The sequence below is a fragment of the Gallinula chloropus genome, assembly GCF_964237585.1.
Source record: "Gallinula chloropus genome assembly, chromosome: 2".
Taxonomy (NCBI): domain Eukaryota; kingdom Metazoa; phylum Chordata; class Aves; order Gruiformes; family Rallidae; genus Gallinula; species Gallinula chloropus.
Genome location: NC_140086.1, coordinates 116,694,121 through 116,713,039, shown reverse-complemented (window position 1 = coordinate 116,713,039; position 18,919 = coordinate 116,694,121). Strand labels below are relative to the sequence as shown.

Here is an 18,919-nt window from a genome sequence, read left to right as displayed (position 1 = left end):
TCAACGGCTGGGTGTACAAGGCAAAGATTTTTCTTCTCTTGATTGGAGCATAACTGAAAAGCAAATATATTACTGCTGTTTTGAGGGAAATGCTCCTCAAGCATCCCTTCTCACTATTTTTTATTATCTTTACTGCAGTTGAGCCAAAGGGCACTGAAATCTTCACAGTGCAGTAGGATGTACTTCCTCAATCAGCTTAATCCTGCTGTATTCTAGCAGTGCTATTCTGGCTGTAGCTTGCTTCAGCTTCAGTGATGGTGTGGCTATAAGATGAGCTGAATCATCCTACCCAATCAACTGAAGACACGCCCTACAAAAGCTCTCAAAAAAAACCCCACCAGTTTTCTTGCTTCCCCCTGATTAATGCACTGATCACAACCAATACCATGTCCACAAAATCAGCAGAGCCAACATGAAGGAGGTGGTGGCAACCTTAAACCAGCTGTGAAACTGTAGGGCTAGACCTTGCCCCAGAGAGATTATATACAAAATATAAAAAACCCCCCATCAGAATATACAATGAAGCTTTAGTTTGAGAATGTGCTAAATACAGCTTACTCAAATACTCATAACTACACAATACTAACTAGTGACCCGGTGCGAATTCATTCTCACAATTTAAAATTGCTTAAAATTTCTTACAGGCTTCTAATTTCCCACTAAAATGCATGTCAGACAAAGTATCATCAATCCTGCCAGAGTGGCTAATTTGACAGTCACAAATCTGAGCATTTAATTCTGATCCAGAACAAACTGCACTACTGAATAACTGAGAAATGCAAGCATCCCATACTAAGAGTTGCAGAGCCCCAGTTACACTAGAAAAGGCCTGACAGCAAGGTTCTATCAGTGTGAGCGTCCCAGAAAATCCTCTTATGGACTCACTGCTTCCACTGGGGGAAGCCATACTTTCAGTAGTACTGCTTATGTTAAAGTCCCATTCAAAATGAACTGTACCGGGAACAAAATTTCAAATTTGGCTTTATTTTCACAAAGCTTCTGACACCACACTAACTCCTGCTAACAAACATGTCTGCACGTCTTGTGTAAGTAACTCCCATGTTCAATTTCCCATAGGTTTTTGTTTTTTTCCTATCTTTGAGAATACAAGAAGTACTAGTCAATCTGCGCTCATTTCAAATCACATCTTCAGAAAATTACGATGGTCTGAAGTTTGGTTGTTCCCTCCTGAACCCAGTAAGCTGGAATGCTTACAGTGTACCCCTGCTGCATGGGTGGCTGGCTCTGCTCCAGGGATGACTAAAATACATCAGGTTACTATCACACCATCACAGCTTCACATTCAGTTCAGTCATCCCTGCTGCAGGCAGGAGACACATTCGGGACAGGGACAGTGGAGAAAACAGGAGACAGCAATTACTTCAGTGGCCAGAACTTAAGCTGCTGGTATGATGAACTAACTCCCTTCCTTAGCATAATCAGAAAATAATATGTAAATAATTTGCCATTTGGTTGTTGTTATTGCAGTCAGTCCAGTGATGATATATTAACTTGTCTCAGTTTGTTATTACTATTTAACTTTTAAAACTAGATGACCACTCTTTTAAATACTAAGGAAATTTCCAAAGCAAAATTTCCTTCCAGTAGAAAACAGTTTGTAATTAGTAGCTGAGCTGCTTTAAGGACATGGAGCAACATGCACCTATTTACCAAAAAAAGAGGAAACCAGTAAGAGCACAGAAAGCAGCAGAAGAGAATTGGCTCAGGCTGTGCTCTGCCACGTGCTTTTTTGCTATGACCCAGACAAACTGCTTAGGTGAGACAGGCTGAGCTCACAGGGCACTTTGCTATCACAGCCTCCCTGCTCACTGCTTTTCTGTTAAGCCAATTTCAACTCAAGTCAGCCCTCAGAACAGCTTTCTTCTGAGTTCACAGGCTGAGAGAGTTCAACAAGATCTCCTACCAGTGCCTACAACAGAGGAGGGAAAAGACTGACCCTTCTGTAGTTGCAAGGGTTTCATGTCAGCCTCCTTGTCTCAAAACTACACCCTTCACTTCTTCATGCATCCTTTGTCCCATAGGTAAGGATCACAGTGACACGTTCACTGGTGAAAGTTCCATCAAGATCACAGAGTTAAAAATGAGACACTCTGATAAAACAAGTATCCAGATTTGTTTGACAGCTGAGTTTCAGTAGACTTACTGAAGGAAGACTCAAATCACCCATTTACTGACCACGCTACGCTATAATTGACAGCACACAACACACTGCACGGTGGCTTCAGGCTCTCAAAAGAACAAAACCAGGTTTTTGTGTTGTGATGGCAACTGGCTCTCATGCATATTCTCATCTAAAACATGCACGAAGGAAATGTAAAAAACTGAGCACAAATAACTCTGAATTTGTGTGTAGTGCACTCATGCATTCTCCCTGAATGAAATCACTTGCTATATTGTAGCTGGAAAAGCATCAAATATCTTAACAAGGGACCAGAAATATGAAAAGAACTTAAAAGAAACAGCATTATCAAAGACAGAAATGGATCAAGGTCCAAAAAAACAGCACAGCTAGATTACTGTACCCAGAGCACAGTAAACAGCTTAATTTAAGAAGACTGGTTTCTGAGTCATTTACAGAAATCAATGTTTACTTCTGAAACTTTCTACTCGGTTCAAAGAATATTAGGGGAACAAAACACCCAATTCTGTGATCTAACACCCAAAAATGAGTAGCAATAATGGCTGCTTATCATTTTTCAAGACCCAATCTCAAATGAAAAAAAAACCTTCTTCCTCTTTTGCACAACATTGAAAGCTGTTAATAAATCTAAACACGTAGCTCATATTTTTAACAGTGGAATTCTGTACTGAGATTTCACTCACCATAATGAAATTTTAATTTATTTCTTACTCACTGATTTGGGTGTTTGGGAAATGTCATTTCTTCAATATTCTACCTTTTTACAAGTTAAAAGCAATTCAGATGAAAAGCTGGAAAATCATCCTGATACGTTTGCTTTTGGAAACCAAATCATCTGCACAGTCCCATAAAACATTGGAAAATAACCTGGTTCTTTCTTAACCATCTTTCTTCTATGTCCACATTGGTTTTGCTCTGTTTTATTGGTTTGTGGGGGTCACAGTAGAGATATTCACAGTGGAAATGTCGCACTACTTCAATTCATTAAAAACTACCTCTGTGTCCAGCTTGCAGGGTGAAGACCACGTTCAACTGCAGCATTTTCTGCTGGCAACCCAAATGCATCCCATCCCATTGGATTGATCACCTGTAAGCAGAAAGGAAAAACAAAATCTTATGTAACTTCCTGGAATGGCCTCAACAACACACAGGCTTCTAAACAATGAACAGTGTTTTGCATTTCAGCATTTGCTTTGTCTGAATTGAACCTCTTCAAAACATGCCCACTACCGCTAGGTCTGTTTGAAAGGATGAATACGAAGCACACTTGCCATCCACAATGTGCTGTTAGTCAGACTTTAAAGTATTATGTAACAAATCCTCATAACTATTTGTAAATCAATCCTTTGTGAACTGTTTGGCAGTCAAAATTAGCAGTTGATGCTACTACTAAACAGAATCAAATACTCACCCTAAAGAAAGAGAAGAAGAAAGCAGGCAACAGTAGTTGAACCAATGGCTCCTGCACCTGATGTGTAGCCTACCCTTTCCCCCCCCCCCTTTTATTTTTAAGAAAAAATAAATACAAATACTCTCTGACAACAGATAATTAAGAGGACAGGAAAACTGTTTTGGTCAAATTTTACTAAATTACCTTTTGTACATACAGACTGCAGAATGACAAACTGTATTACATGATGACAAATACAGGCACAAAAATTTTTACTACGAAATATAATAGATTGTTTCTGTTGAAATATGTATCTTTCCTATTAACATGCAAATTATTTAGAAAAATCATCTAGCAACACAGTAAGTATTCAAAAACCCTGTTTGATTTTTTGGAAACAAAGGCCAATACTTCAGATGCTGTCATTTTACCACACTTAGATACTGTATACCTGATAATACCCATTTCTTACCCCTACAAATGTGCTATAAATTCAATAACTACGATTAAAGTTACACAAGTTTAACAGCAAAACCTGATGGAGTAACGTTTTATAGGTTGTAAGAAATCAAAATTTTCTTCCCTAAAAATATGAAGAACTCATTCTTTACTGGCAGGTAAGCAGACAAGCAAGAAGAAAGCAACTCCAACAATACTAATCTCATAACCAATCTCCCTGCAAAAAAAAATCTGTTTGTTTCCAAAGCATAAGAGGTACTTTTGTCACTGACCTGAATTATTTTTATTCTTCTTTGCCACAACCTTCCAATCCTCTGACTTCAATGGATTCTTTCATAAAAAATGTTTTATAGCCGTGTTTATAAAGGTGCCCTAGGCACCAACTTGGTGTAAAAGCAACAGAATTCAACAGATGTGACTCCTCAGCATTCTTGTTTTCAATACTGAGCTATAACTAAACCTGCTGCATATCATTACTTTACTGCACAGCAACAAAACCAAAGGTTTAACCTGTGATCAACTGATTCAAGCCAGTACAGTAAGGGTCCAAGTAAAGCACATTTTAATGTATAAATCTCACAGAAATTGGAATGCTACGCTGTCTTACATATTTTCCTGGTAATTAGATAGATATTGTTCCTTGTATCACAGTGTCAGAAAATGTAACAATCTGTTTTTCCAGCTCCTCACTCCCTCACATTATAAGTATTACATGGAAAATCACATTTGGAGCCTAAACCACTTGTCAATACCCTGTGGAAGCACATCTCTCTCCAGCCTTCCTCCTCTCTCCCCCCACCAGTAATCAAAACTATTGGTGTAAAAGAAAGGAAAAAAAAAAGAAAAATAAACTTTCTATGAACTACAATTCACAATAGAATCTTTTAAGGACACACTAAAGTACCAGTTTCTGCAGCTCAGCTCTCTCTCTGACTGCTACTACTGCTGACCACCTGTTTCTGGGCACAAATGATGAAATAAACCAGATTATTGTATTTCACATATAAAACATATTTTCTCTTATCTAAACCCCATTTGTTTAAACGAATGCCCTACATTTACATCCCTACAAATTCCTTCTTTTACTGCAAGCTGATGCACATTAAGTGAGACTAAAAAAACGACTGGTCTTGATATTTTGTAAAATTTGACTTCCAAAAAAATCTCCTGGATATAGAACAGGCAGCCACAAGCAAGGCACAGTCTCACTCCTCACACTCATAAGCAAAATGATGTGGGAAGAACAGCTTCTCTACTAGCTACAGGCTCCCAAAAAAGGGCTAATTGATGCTCCAGACAGTTAACATGCAGACATTTTATCCCTGTGCCATCAGCGCTAGCAGGAGTTATCTGCTCACACAGATCTTCCCAATTCTAGCATGTATATTAAAAATACCATGCAGTGTATTCAGTTATCACATTCCAAAGACAGTTCCATTTAACAGCCAATAGCATTCCTCAAGTTAAAGGACTGGAGAAATACGCTAATTCAAGTTTCAATCAGAAACCTGAATTTAAAGAGACATTAAAAATATCCTCAAATTAATCTCCAGGATAGATCTATTTATGTAGTTGCTATAGAGATGAATGTAACACGCACAGTGGTTTAGAAAATTATTTCAAGTTTATTGTCTCTTTTACTTCTCTACCGTGAACGGATTTGAAAGGTTTGTGAAATGCATTTGTCTAAACAATAGGTCAGCTGCTTCTGGCTGGAATGCACAGCGAAAATGCCACAGTCTCCACGCAGCACTTGGCATTACATCTTAACTCTACTTAGCCAACATAAATCACAAGGCTGAGATTAACCATACAGTCCTAAAAAGCACCAGAAATCTCAAGAGATATGGAAGGGGGGAAGGAAATACACTACTGACGTGCCAGAAGTTGGCACAAAGAATAAAGGAAAGGTTCAGTCGTTTAAAACAAAGAAAAGATAGGAAGAAAGCAATTCTGAAGACCAAAAGGTATTCCTGGTAGCTCCTTGATGGGTTGATCATAGGCTCTAACTAGCAGAAAACACAGCTGCTCCCCCCAACATTACTGACAAGCAAAAGAAAAGGAAGAAAACATATCCACTTTCTTGAATGCTGACTTGATTGCTTCTGACAGCAGTCTCTAAACTTTATGCAACTCAGGGATCAATCCTGCTCACTACAGTGACCATTCTTCCAAGCCTTCTCTGGTCTGACAGTATTTTCTCCAAGGTGCAAGGAGAAAGGAAAAAGCAATGAGTATATTTTGTAGACAGAGGAGGTCTGCATATGTCTGAGAATGTTTATACCTGGTAAAAGAAGGCGGGCTATAGTTTCTGTCAGTTTCAGTCAGCACAAACCAGGACTATCTCCAAAGGCCGGTGTTCCTGGTCTTCACAATGAAGCAGGTTAAAACTAGTAGGCTAGTCTTGAACACAGAGGGCTTAGGATCCTCTTAAGCTCACACGATCCGGCAGGATCAAGCATGAAAGACCATCATTTTCTACTACCCAACATGCTGTGTTTTGAACAAGAGACCGTGGCAGTTGCAGGGAACTGATTTACTAGCGTGTGGGGAACAGGGTGCCTGGTAACTACCACAGTGGGCACTCTTTTTCAGGAGCAGATTATTATAAAGGTAAACAGCGGCATCTTGACACATTTTAGATCCCAAAGACTCTGACTTCATATTAGGTCAAAGCACAGTTGTAACAATCATTTCACAGCATGGTCAAAATACCTGTCCTTAGCGACAGCTACAGCTCTTGATGTGATGGTGGGATGAAGCAGAAGACACAGGAACTCCATTATTTCATTCCCAAGGTCTCAGCTCTTCCTTTCAGAGACGTTTCATCTATTGGCTGCCGTAACAATCGGCACATCACAGTGACATTAGTGGGCGAGATCAGCAGGCACCACATCACACAAAGCTGACAGTGATCTCGTACCACTCAGTTCTCTGCCTCCATCAATACAACCAGGACAGATGATTCGGGGAATGCTCCTTTATGTTCATAAGGAAACAATGAATTTGTCTGCTCTCCAGATGTGCTCAGTATGTCTCAAAACCATGACCAGGGAGCTGATGAGTCTTTCTTACACCCAGATCGATATACTCTAGGTTTTAAGACAGCAGAATCAGTGGCAAACACGTTTGCAAATAAATATAATTATTTCAGAGAATGTGTGATAATAGCAGCAAAAATTAAAACGAAGATGTTTGCTGTCAGATTAGCCATTTGACAGCAAAGGCGACATTCCTGTCACTAGTTATAGCCCCACAACACACTTGAGGTGAACTAACCAAAAAGACTGACAAAATAGGTGATCTGTGGTCACAAGTGCCAGCTGCCAGAGAACACTCCTGGCTGCAGCAGCAACTTTGTAATCCTCCTTGCACTTGATCTGACAATTGCACAACCCCACACAAGCGAGGCAGTATAAGGACACACGGTTGGAGAGGGGAAAGGAGGGGATGGCTGCTCCTTCCACTGATTCCACCTGCAATCAGGCTGAACCTGTTGAAAATGAGTTGTCAACTGACAGGTTACAGATAGAACGCATTTTAAATACAAGAGGTCCACCTGCACGCAGCCTAGACTGTCTGTTAAGTGTGCTAAACGGTAACCACCATCATGCAACAGCTAAAAATTACCACCATTGCCACCTCCAAACAAAAAAAATCCCAAGCAGACAAGGCACACCTGCAAACAGATTAAAATAATGAATTTTTGGCTACTGTGTACATTCTAGCAAGGACAACTTCAATGCTTCTCTGCAACAGAATGCTGCCTATTTGCATTCTGATAAGGCACCTTCAAATTAAAAAATAATCAACCCACACGGATTTCCATCAAAGCATAACTCTGCTTATAAAATGTTCTAATGTATCTCTTGTTCTCACAAGATATAAAGTGTAATAAATTATTCTGCATCCACACTCTGCTGCAGACATTTAGAAAACAAAGGTGTCACCTCAATCTTGCATGTATTATGTAACAAGAATGGAGCATGTCAAGAGGGAAACAAAACTGGTCAAGGGTTTAGAGCACAAGTCTTGTGAGGAGCAGCTGTGGCTCAGAACTGGGGTCGGCTATCCTGGAGAAAAGGAGGCTGAAAGGAGACCTTCCTGGTCTCTGCAACTACCTGAAAAGGAGTCTGGGTGTGTGTTGGTCTCTTCTCACAAGTAACAAGCAACAGGACAAGAGGAAATGGCCTCCGGATGTACCAAGGGAGGTTTAGATTGGATGTTAGGAACAATTTCTTCACTGAAAGGGTTGTCAAGCTTTGGAAGAGGCTGCCCAGGGCACTGGTTGAGCCACCATGCCTGGAGGTATTGAAAAGACCTGCAGACCAGTGGATGTGGTGCTTTGGGACAAGGTTTAGAGGTGGACTTGGCAGTTAGGTGAACAGTAGGACTTGGTGATCTTAAAGGTCATTTTCAACCAGAAAGGTTCTAGGATTCTCTGATTCTAGCATAACTGCACTTAAAATAATATCTCATTTTCTCTCTCTCTCTCAGAGAGCTCACAGAATGAGCTGATTAACACTTTCAGTGCTACTGGAAAGCTAAATTCAAATAATACTCAATTCACATAGGATACTTGTAATATTTTCCACTTGTTCTATACCACAGAAAATAACCTGGCAAAAGGACATACCGGCTTCACACACACAGAAAAAATATGGTGGAGAACAGCAGCTAATGATGATCAGGAAAAAAAATGGAACTGCATTGGAATAATTAATCCTATTGATGAATTCACTATAAAGTTTTAATTAAACTTGCCTGTCTTTCTTCAATACAACTCACTCTTGCAATTTTTAGAGTATTAAGACTCACTGCTGAAAAGGAAAACAATTAATGAAAATAAATATAGTTTTAAAAAATACATTCTGGATAAAATGAAAATGCTCTCTAAGTCATTTTGGAATATTGTGGAAATATCATTGATAATATTCCAATCCCATCTATCAGGAGCCTCTTCAGGGTAAATTAAGAAATCTGATCCCAGTGTATGGGAATTTCGTCCTGAATTGTCCAATTATTGCTCTCCTTTCTGTACAAACTGCATATGACATCCTTCCTGGGGTATCAATTACAATTCAAAATTTTATTAAAAAGATATCACAGGAACTATTGAACTGAATCACTCTCTGTTTACTGATTGCTAAGGGAATTATTCTCAGTCCTCTGAGAGGCACAAATTACCCACTCTGGAATTTATCAAAGACATGATAATGATAGCATGATAAAGCAATGATAAATACTTTTTTTCCCCAAGCAGCAGCAGACTGGAAATCTGCCACGATGAAATTCACCATGTGAATATCTCCACGATTTGTACATGGCACTCTCAAATAACGAATCTTTTAACTTCTTACAAGACTCATACACTTCAAGTCACAATATGCATGTAAATTTACAGAGAAAACACCAGAAACTTCACAGTTTAGTTCTGGATCGGTTTACTAATAGATACAAAATTGTCATTTAAAATACAGAAATTAGGTTTTTTCATAGCATTTTTAAAGAAATATGTTTGTAATAAAATTTGTGACTAGAACTCTCCATACACAAAAAATATCTTAACTGCACTTCAAGAAAAATATTACCCTTAACACATTTTCAGAAGAGACTAGCTCACTGTGTTCATGGTAAGTTATCTATATGGTTTACAGTTCCCACGCAAAGGCTTCAAGCTTCATCTTCACTAATTAGAATGTAAACAGCTTATCTTACAACAGATGTACAATCATTTACCCAGCAATCTAATCCAAGCACATGACAGAGTTTGCTTCCCATGCACTGCCCACAAGTACTTGAGGAATTTGGGAATAACACAATGTTTCGCTGGTCAGAGCTTCAGGTAAAACAAACAAGACTTCACCACCCCTCAGCACAATATTGCTGGCCCTGTAACAACTCCAGTGATTACCTCTGTGTTGGAACACAAACATTCATGCACCTCCTACTGAACACTCTGCCAAGCTTATTGCTCATCAGCACACTGAACAAGTGTTTGCCCATCGTGATGTTATACTTGATTAAACCCCACCCTTGCACATCATTTAATAAATGACAAGCCAGTCATGTAGTACAGAAAAGTCTGCTGCTCATTAGGTAACCTGCTCTATTTTTGGTGTCGTTGGTCACCAATATCATCTATGGCTTAATGCTGAAGCAGTATTTCTTTCAAAAACAAGCGGGGTAGGTGTGCAGGATGAGCAACAAATATTTATTTTCCAAGTTAAAACGCTGGTGTAGTACATGTTTCTGACAAATACCAGCAGATTTCAGTGCATATTATCTCTCTAGAATATTTTAATTGAAAGAAAATCAGATCCTATCCAGCTAGAAAAATGAAATACTAATGTTCCATTTTAGAAAAACAAAACAACCCAGCATCCAAATGATTTAACACTTCCAGAGTTAAGATTTCAAACTACCTCCAATATGAAGAAATTACATTAATGCATTCCAAAGAATGCTTCCAATTTACTAAAGCAGCTCTAATTCCTTTGTAAAGGCATTCAAGCTTATCCTTACTTATGTATTATAGCAAATAGGAAGATTCTTGCCAGTTCAGACTAAATCAGTATGAAACAAATGCACTATGTTCACATGAAGGCATTCTCTAAGAAAGACACCCCCATGTATATTGATGTATATTAAAAATGTATTATTCACTTAACCATATATACTAGTCCACTATGTACACACCTTATACATTACCCTGATTTTTCCCTTCACCCTTTACTGGACAATAAATGCAGACAGTAGTCTGATGTTTTCCCAGGGAACTCTAAGTCTAATGTTTTTGCCTGTATTTTCCACAGTAACAGCCCATCATTCCTCATTGCCTTACAAACACTTTCAACCTACCTGTATTGCTTCTAGCACCGTTTTATTACTTGCTAACCAAAGTCAGTCCTAGATCTATATGTAGAGAAGTAGTTCCCAAGACAATTTTCAATGACTCTTCCTTTTTGGTGGTTTGGAAATGATGGAAGCAATTACTGCTCAAAAATATTATCCTAAACTTGACTTGAATAACAGAACTGCATTCACTTTTACTTAGAATTCTGAATGGTAAAAATTAGCAGTGCCTGAATTTTCAAGCATGCAATATTAAAGTTGAATTTTCAGAAAGAAGAGAAAAAAAATAAAAAATTGATAGAATAAAGTCAAAATTATGCATACTAGTAATTTTAATTTCTAAAGCATTCTTTCTTTTTATGTACTGAAGAATCCAAGTAATTCTTTGAATGAAAACATTTTTTCTTGGGTATATCAAATGTTATGTATAATAAGACATGACCCTATCATAGCCTAGAACTGTGATAATGAAGAAATCTTTTACAGGTTGGACAACTGTGACAATGGCCAGCAAAAATATCTAGAGGTTCATAAATTAACTGTGAAGAGAAAAATCAATTATAAAGACTTAAATTCTAAGTGATGGAGAAATTAGCACGGCCAAGAAAGAAAAAGAAATTCTAAGGTAAATATAAGTTCCAACAAGTTAATCTCCATCACTAACACAACAGCTCTTAGCCTGACACACTCAGAAAATCTTTTGAGATCTGCAATGTCTCTTAATTGTACATTAAGATTAAATTCTTTGGCTGCCCACCTTCAGTCACAAACAGATGTTCAAAGCAGTTAAAACAACAGAAGATGTATGTATTTATAGAAATACAGCATGTTCTACAAGCACTCTAATACCTTTCAAAGTAATTTTTACATAGAGTGTCGAAAAAAGCTGAAATGCAGGATTAAAAAACTTTAAAATACTTCCCAAAATTTTGTGGAAAAAAAACAGGTAATCACGGAAATAAATACTTGCTTTCATAATGGCTCTTGCATTTCATTGCAATTATATTATCTTTTCATTTTCTCCAAAGGCTTCTACTAAGGGTGCTTACTTCCCTCATTTTCAAAAGCTAACACCTACAGCATCCTACTGGGTGTAGATAATTATTTTCACTTTATTTCAGCTAGTAGAAGAGGAAGCGTGTTTTCATCTCTCTCAACAGAAATTTAACGGGTTATTGATGAGAGATGAGCTATGCCCTAAAATAACATCTCTGGTGGAATCAATATCAAGCAGGAATCAAAAGTCCCTTCAAGAGGACATCCCTTCAGGTTGTTTAGCCTGGAGAAGAGGAGGCTGAGGGGAGACCTTATCACCACCTACAATTACCTGAAGGGAGGTTGTAGAGGGGTGGGTGATGATCTCTTCAGCCAGGTGACAGGTGATAGGACAAGGGGAAATGTCACAAAGCTGTGCCCGGGCAGGGTCAGATTAGATGTTAGGAAAAAATTCTTCACTGAACGAGTTGTCAGGGTCTGGAACAGGCTGCCCAGGGAGGTGGGTGAGTCGCCATCCCTGGATGTGTTTAAAAAAGGGGTAGATCAGGTACTTAGGGATAGTTTAACATAGGGCAGGAATGGTTGGAATTGATGATCTTAAAGGTCTTTTCCAACTCCGTGAACCCAGTTGGCCCAATCATTTTAATGAGATATAAGCTCCAGTCATTCAGAGGAGTTCAGAAAGATCAGTATTAGAACAGACATTGGGTTTTTTTCCTCATTTAAAGTCCAAGGTAGTTATTTCTTTTTCCTGTAATTTCAAAAGCATGAGAATGCATTTCTGTAAAGCAACAGCACATATTCAGTGCAGGGTATGTTCACCACTGGCATAAAACACACAGTATTTGGAAAGGCAGCACGCTGAATAATTCAGTGCGAGTACCTTTAAGAGTCTTATGGGTGGTGATACATCCAGGAAACACCACACTCCTGCAGCACTTGTAGCAAGGAAATTGCACTTGGTACCACAACTGACAATTAACATTTCTTTCTCCATTTCATCTTCTTTGCACTATTTTGAGGGTCTGATTCCTATATTCTAGAACTGTTCCTCCTTTCTTGTACATTAGAGAGAATTAATTTATGAGTCTCATCCTAGATTCCTGATTGCAGCTATTTCTTTCCTTTTACTCCCTACCCTAAAATTGGGTAGCCTCCCATATTTCTCCTTCCTGTTCTTTCCAAAGTTCTTAATATTTTCCTCTACCAGACATCTTATGATTGTCACTCAGGCCACAATTCTCCCATGCCTTCCTCACATCCTTCAGATTTTACCTGCTAGAATATACTGCAGAACATCCACCTCTAGAACACAGGGACGAAGCTCTCACCTGCACCTTCTGCCTACCGCAGAGAGAGAGAGGGCAGCATGGGGCAGACCTGATGGCACAGGCATGGGGCAGACCTGATGGCTGGCATGGGGCAGACTGAGGAAGCCAAGGAACACAGAAGGGGAAGTGGGGTATCTCCTTGCAGATATGACAAGATGTCTTAGCCTTATATAACTTCAAAGACTTGCACCCTCAGAGACAGCATTTCACACATATGAGCAAGGCTAAAATACACAACTCAAGGGGGCAGCCACTACAGAAGTGAAACTTGTAGTTACACCCAGGTGATGTGTGACATGAGCCCTGACTTCGAGCAGCCATGAGAAAGAGTTTCACTCCCAGCTAGCACAGAGGAGCAGGGTGTCCCCTCCAAGTCTGTCAAAGGACATCAATTGCTTGTCGGGAGCAGAAGTGAATGGAATTGATTTCTGTGATGTCTCAGTTTTCTCTTGCCAACTACATTTTTCTCCCATGGTCCCAACTAGATGGTCTTCAGTTCATAGAAATGGCGTGGCCCACACATCTCACCAACACCGTGCCATACATCAACAGATTCAGGTAGTGGGTACAGCATCAGCTGTATCATTTGAGATAGTTTCTAATGACCTCCTGTCAGCCAACAGTTCTGACCACAACCTATTTTAACTAAGTCTTAAATGTCAAATCTCCTCAGGTCATTTCTCTGTGCATCTGTACCATGTATTCCTGATAAGCCTTCACTTTAAAGGATTTTGAAAAATACTAATTTCCTGAAGAAATTATGTTATTAAAACATAAAAAAAACCCTCCTACCCAGACTTAGTGCCAATCTTTTCTTACCTGCATCCCTCTCATTTTCTGGAACCGAGCTACTGCATCACTGATGGTGTAGACACGAACATGGCCCATGTGAAGTTTTCCAGAAGGATATGGGAACATAGAAAGCACATAAAATTTTGGTCTTGATTTCTAGAAAGAAATTTTTAGAAAGTTATGACTACATGAGTTAGCATTTCACTGAAGTAAATACATGCACACACTAAACTACCCAGTGCCAGGAAAAGCAACAAGGTTGTGCTGGAACTGATCCAAGTGAGCACTGACAAAATCCCCAGCATCAAATTCTTTGAGGCTGTAAATTGGAGATGCTTTACCAGACTTTGCTGCCATCTCATCAATTTATATTGGTATTTATGTGACACTTGTCAATTGCTTTTAATGAACTTCTCCTCAACAAAAGATATATTAACATAACTGCAGCTTTACAAATCACCATTCCCCAGCATAGCGTATGTCAGTGATTATCTGTGTGCTCCCAATCTGTTCCACCAAAAAGTGGAAATGTGCCAGATTAAATTATCCTCTTAAGAGTTAAGTAAGTGGTTTGCTTTGTATTTACAACAAGCATGGTGCTCACTCAGGGCCGGTTGCTTTCTGTCAGCTGAACTGCAGCAAGGCGCTGAGTGACTGACTCAATCCTCTGCAATTACAGGAACATCCACCGAAGTGGAGCTGCTCGGTGTCACTACCTATGCTCAGATCCAGAGACATCTTACAACCAGCATCTTGCACAGTGAAATGGAAGTTAAAAAAAAATCATCTAGATAGGTCTGAGCGAATTGGCAAAAGTCACAAAGAAATCAAACATTAGCTCTCTCACATAAATTATCCCTAAAACATCTCGATTACCACTGAATTTATCATTGATAGGCACTTGGTAAGTTCCCACATCGCTTTTCTTACGCTAATAATAGTAATGAAAAAATATATGGGCAGCTTTTATTATTCTGAAGGAAGCTCTATTCATATTTATCAAGTATTACTTCTTTATCTCTTGTGTCCAATAGAAAAATTAGACATACTCTAAATATTTCTTTGCAGCACTATATACTACCTGCCTCTTACTACGAAATGTTTATTTCAAATTTACTTCTGCTGCAAGGATAAAACAAAAATATCATTAAAAACATCAATCAGAGCTTAGCAGATGTATGGTATGTATGTGTTGTCGGATATTAAAGAGAGAAGCCCAAATTAAGGCTCTCCGGGCTATGTGAATGCACACATGCCGTTTTCACCCATTTTCTTCCTCAGAAACAGTGAGCCCCTTTTCTCTCTTCAACACCTGGATGGGATCTTTTTGTTGTTGTTGGAGAGGGGGCACATTTTAGGAAAGAACATGCAGGGGGTACAGATTTTTTTATACCTATGTGACTGAGCATAACTGAGAAGGCAAAAAGAGTCAGAGACCGAGATGACAATTGTTTTCAAGATCTTTTATTGCATGGGGGAAATTGCTGGGGTTCTTTTTCCCCTGCAAGCCACTCATTATTTCTAAGACACTGTATACCAGAAAATATTCTTAAAAAAATCATCCCTTAACGCAGATCTTAATGAGTCACAGTGTGCAGGGTAATAGATTTGTCATAGCCATTGGGAAAGTTATCTGTTTACAAAAGTTACGAATACAGGGGATGTTTCTTTTAATAAATAATTCATCCCTAAATGTGGTATATTATAGAAAGATTGCTTAAACACTTCCTAAATTTACAAGCTCATACTTTGCTGTTTTTCCTCAAGATTCTTTGAAAGTATTTTTCCACTTATTTTGACTGCTTTTAATAATTTACTATCAGATAAAAGTATTTTCCCCTGAAATGTAATATACAGCTCATCATAAGCCAACTGCACTAAGTAGTTTTCAATTAGTTCTGTTCTGAGAAAACAAAATTATCAAACAGGTAATTGCTAATGCTTACATCAAATTCTGAAATTTTGCAGAACTGATCCTTTATTCTTGGGAGCCACCAATTTTCCACTCTTTTTCTGGTCTCCAATCCATAGCTTTTTTCCCATTTCCCTGTCTCACTGTAAATAGTTCTGACACAAGCAGGAACCAGTCTTCTCTGCCATTTAATTAATCCCAGGAAGCCGTTTTGTTGTCTCTTCAAGCAAGAGGAACAAGCAACAACTCTCTGACAAACCAACTCCATTCTAAAGGTTATGATATCTGAAAAAAAAAAGACAAAAACAATATATAACAGGAATTCAGTGGTGGTTATGATTGCACAGAAGTTTGGTAGCTATGAAACACGTACTTGCATTTTATTCCCATGTGTTTGAATTACAAGAACAGTTAGTTTTTAGCCCAAAGAACTAACTGTGTTCCTTGCACAGAGCAAAACTGCTAGATGACTTCTCTAATGTACGACACAATTGTTGCATTCAGTCTCTGATAGAGGCAGGATTAGTCAAGTGACAGCTCAAGAAACTCAGCTGACTGAACAGAAGATGATGGCTAACAGGGTGTTAGTAACGATTTAGAATGAAAGTAGGGAGAAGAGGAAGTTGCATGAAATTATCCTGTAGAACTACTGAATTTGTCATCACTGAAAAGAGATGGGGGAGGAGGACTATAATTAGTAGACTTCAACTGGATATTCTAAATTGAGTATTTTGCTAAGGGCTTCCTCATCAGTATAGTTTTCTGCAAGAACTACATGAGAAACTTACACTGTTCAGACAAGATATAATTTAACAACTCAGGCATGCAAAGCAATCCAGTTCTCTTTCAACTAAAAATCCACTTTGAAAAACTCCTCATATGCTTTAGAGCCTTCCAAAATAAAGCTACACAGACGTGAGAAAGACCAAATGGTTCACAAGTTCAGCATCAATCTCAACAGAATATTTACTGATTTTACTTCCTACAGTAGGAAATATGACACTGAAAAAACCTAAACCCTAAGTTATAGACATTTCTTCCACATCTTCACCCTTAATCAATTTTTTAAAATCTTATTTATTTATATCACTATGTTCTATCCTCTACAGTTGTTTTCAAATTTTATCTATAGAGACCTGTTGTACCAAACTAGCTATTTTTCTGCAGAGTTACATCAGTAAAATCTCTGTAAAGAACTCTGTATAAGAAACTGTTTTATTTATTTCCCATGTGATAGCAACATTGGTAGTAATTGCTATATCACCTAAATAGATCCCCAGCATAGCTAGTGGGAGTAATAATTCCTTAACTTTCACCACACATGCATACACAAGTCCTCCTTGCCTGTATCATTACACATCTAAAGAATTTCAGCTTTCCTCTGTTCCTTATCAAGGAGGCTCTTTCAAGCATTCTTCATTAACATAAGTCATGCCATTGCCTTGAATTTTTTGTGGTTAGCCTCTAAAATCTCTCATATTTGCAGTAATAACAAATCCAGGACTTCACTCAGGATTCCTGGTGAAGGTGCTCATGAGTAATTCAGGAGACAATTTCCCCTCCTCCATAACCTTATACTTCTTCACTCAGCTCACAATTAGCAAGAACATTGTAGAACTTCACCATTTTGCTTATTTCTAGAAATTATTTCCTTATTACTTATTTCTATAATTTCAAATTCTTCTACAACAATGAGCACTTCCCTTTCTTAGGGTAAGACACTTCCAGCATTGCTGATTTACAAGATACATATTTTAAACCACAGATATTACATACACATGAAACCTTTGCTGAAAATGGAAAGATACAAGCTAGACACAGCACCCTGCACACAGCTCAAGAGAAGCCCACCTGCCAATGTCACATGTGCCGGGGCAGATTTGGGTGATCATTTGGTACATCAGGCCCTATGAGTCACGTGAACCAGAAGTCAGAGCAGCAGATGCAAATGGGAAAGGGGTTGAGGCCTGAGCAAAGCTCATTTAAACACCTGGACTTCCAGGACTGGATGATGATCTATGGTCTCTTTCCTGCTCCCAGGCCCTCTCGTGCACAAGATGTGATGATCAGCAAGTCACATATTGGGCCAAACACGGACAGCGAGCACACCAAGAAGATGTAGCCCAAAGTGGTTTTGCCTTTACAGGCTTGAGTGCACAGTCAAGAAGGGTGCTCTTACCAGCCCATTATGGGCATCCCAGCCCAGTGCTGCGTGCGTCTTTGAAGAAGCAACTTACAAGCCAAACCTGCCCAACTCTGCAAGGTGTGTGCCAAGAAAGGGGCTGGAGCGATGGAAGAACACAAGCTGAGACTCTGCTTTGGAACGATGCTGTAAGCACATGGGAGAGGAGGCCTTCACTAAATTAAAGTACTGACAACTGCTTGGTAAGGGCCAACATGTTTCACTCACCCTACAAGCGAGAAGCCAGTCAAACTCCTTTTCCTTGCAGCTAAAGCTTTGAATTGACCGAGCAATTAAAACCTCCCTACGTTTTTCCGCCTTGCAGCTTATTAGCAGGGGCCTTATAGGCACGATCCAGTAACGGAGGAGCAGGCACGGGAGCAAGCAGCTCCCTCAGCAGGAAAGCAGTCACGGCGAGTGGGAGACGGGGAGGGCCGCTGCGGGGCACGGGGAGCCGGCTGCGAGGCCAGGCAGCCAGCCTGACGGAGCGGGCGAGGGGAAGCGCGGCGGGGCGCACGGCTGCGGGCGCCGGCGGCAAAGCCGGCCTGGTAGCGAGCGTGAAGAAGAGCACAGGCCACGGGACCTTTACCTGTGCGGGGGAGCCCGCTGCTGCACCTCACACACCCTCAGCTCCCCTTCCCCTCGCTGGGCGCCGCCATCTTGGGGGGGTTGTAGCGCATGCGCCGCCTTCCCCCGGGCCCCCCGCGCTTGCGCGGTGCCCCGCGGAGGCGCGGTCTTGCCGCGGGCGGGTGAAGCGAGTCGGGGAGTTGGGGACTTTGGGCTCTCGTGTCAGGGCTGGGTGGGTGAGCGGGGAATTTCCTGTGTTTCTAAGCCCCGAGTC

At 39.8% G+C, this 18,919-nt stretch overlaps 1 protein-coding gene across 1 annotated transcript in view; it reads right to left on the bottom strand.

Annotated features, from left to right (window-relative positions):
• The window catches only part of LARS2 (leucyl-tRNA synthetase 2, mitochondrial), an 88,222-nt gene extending 69,505 nt beyond the window's left edge, over nucleotides 1-18,717 (bottom strand). The window contains exons 1-4 of the mRNA XM_084260409.1: nucleotides 18,668-18,717; nucleotides 15,931-16,181; nucleotides 14,012-14,140; nucleotides 3,157-3,248 (exon numbers count right to left, since the gene is read on the bottom strand). Coding sequence (XP_084116535.1) covers nucleotides 3,157-3,248; nucleotides 14,012-14,140; nucleotides 15,931-16,164 — 455 coding nt within the window. The 5' untranslated portion in view covers nucleotides 16,165-16,181; nucleotides 18,668-18,717. The remainder of the gene's footprint in view (nucleotides 1-3,156; nucleotides 3,249-14,011; nucleotides 14,141-15,930; nucleotides 16,182-18,667) is intronic.
• Nucleotides 18,718-18,919: the final 202 nt, after the last annotated feature.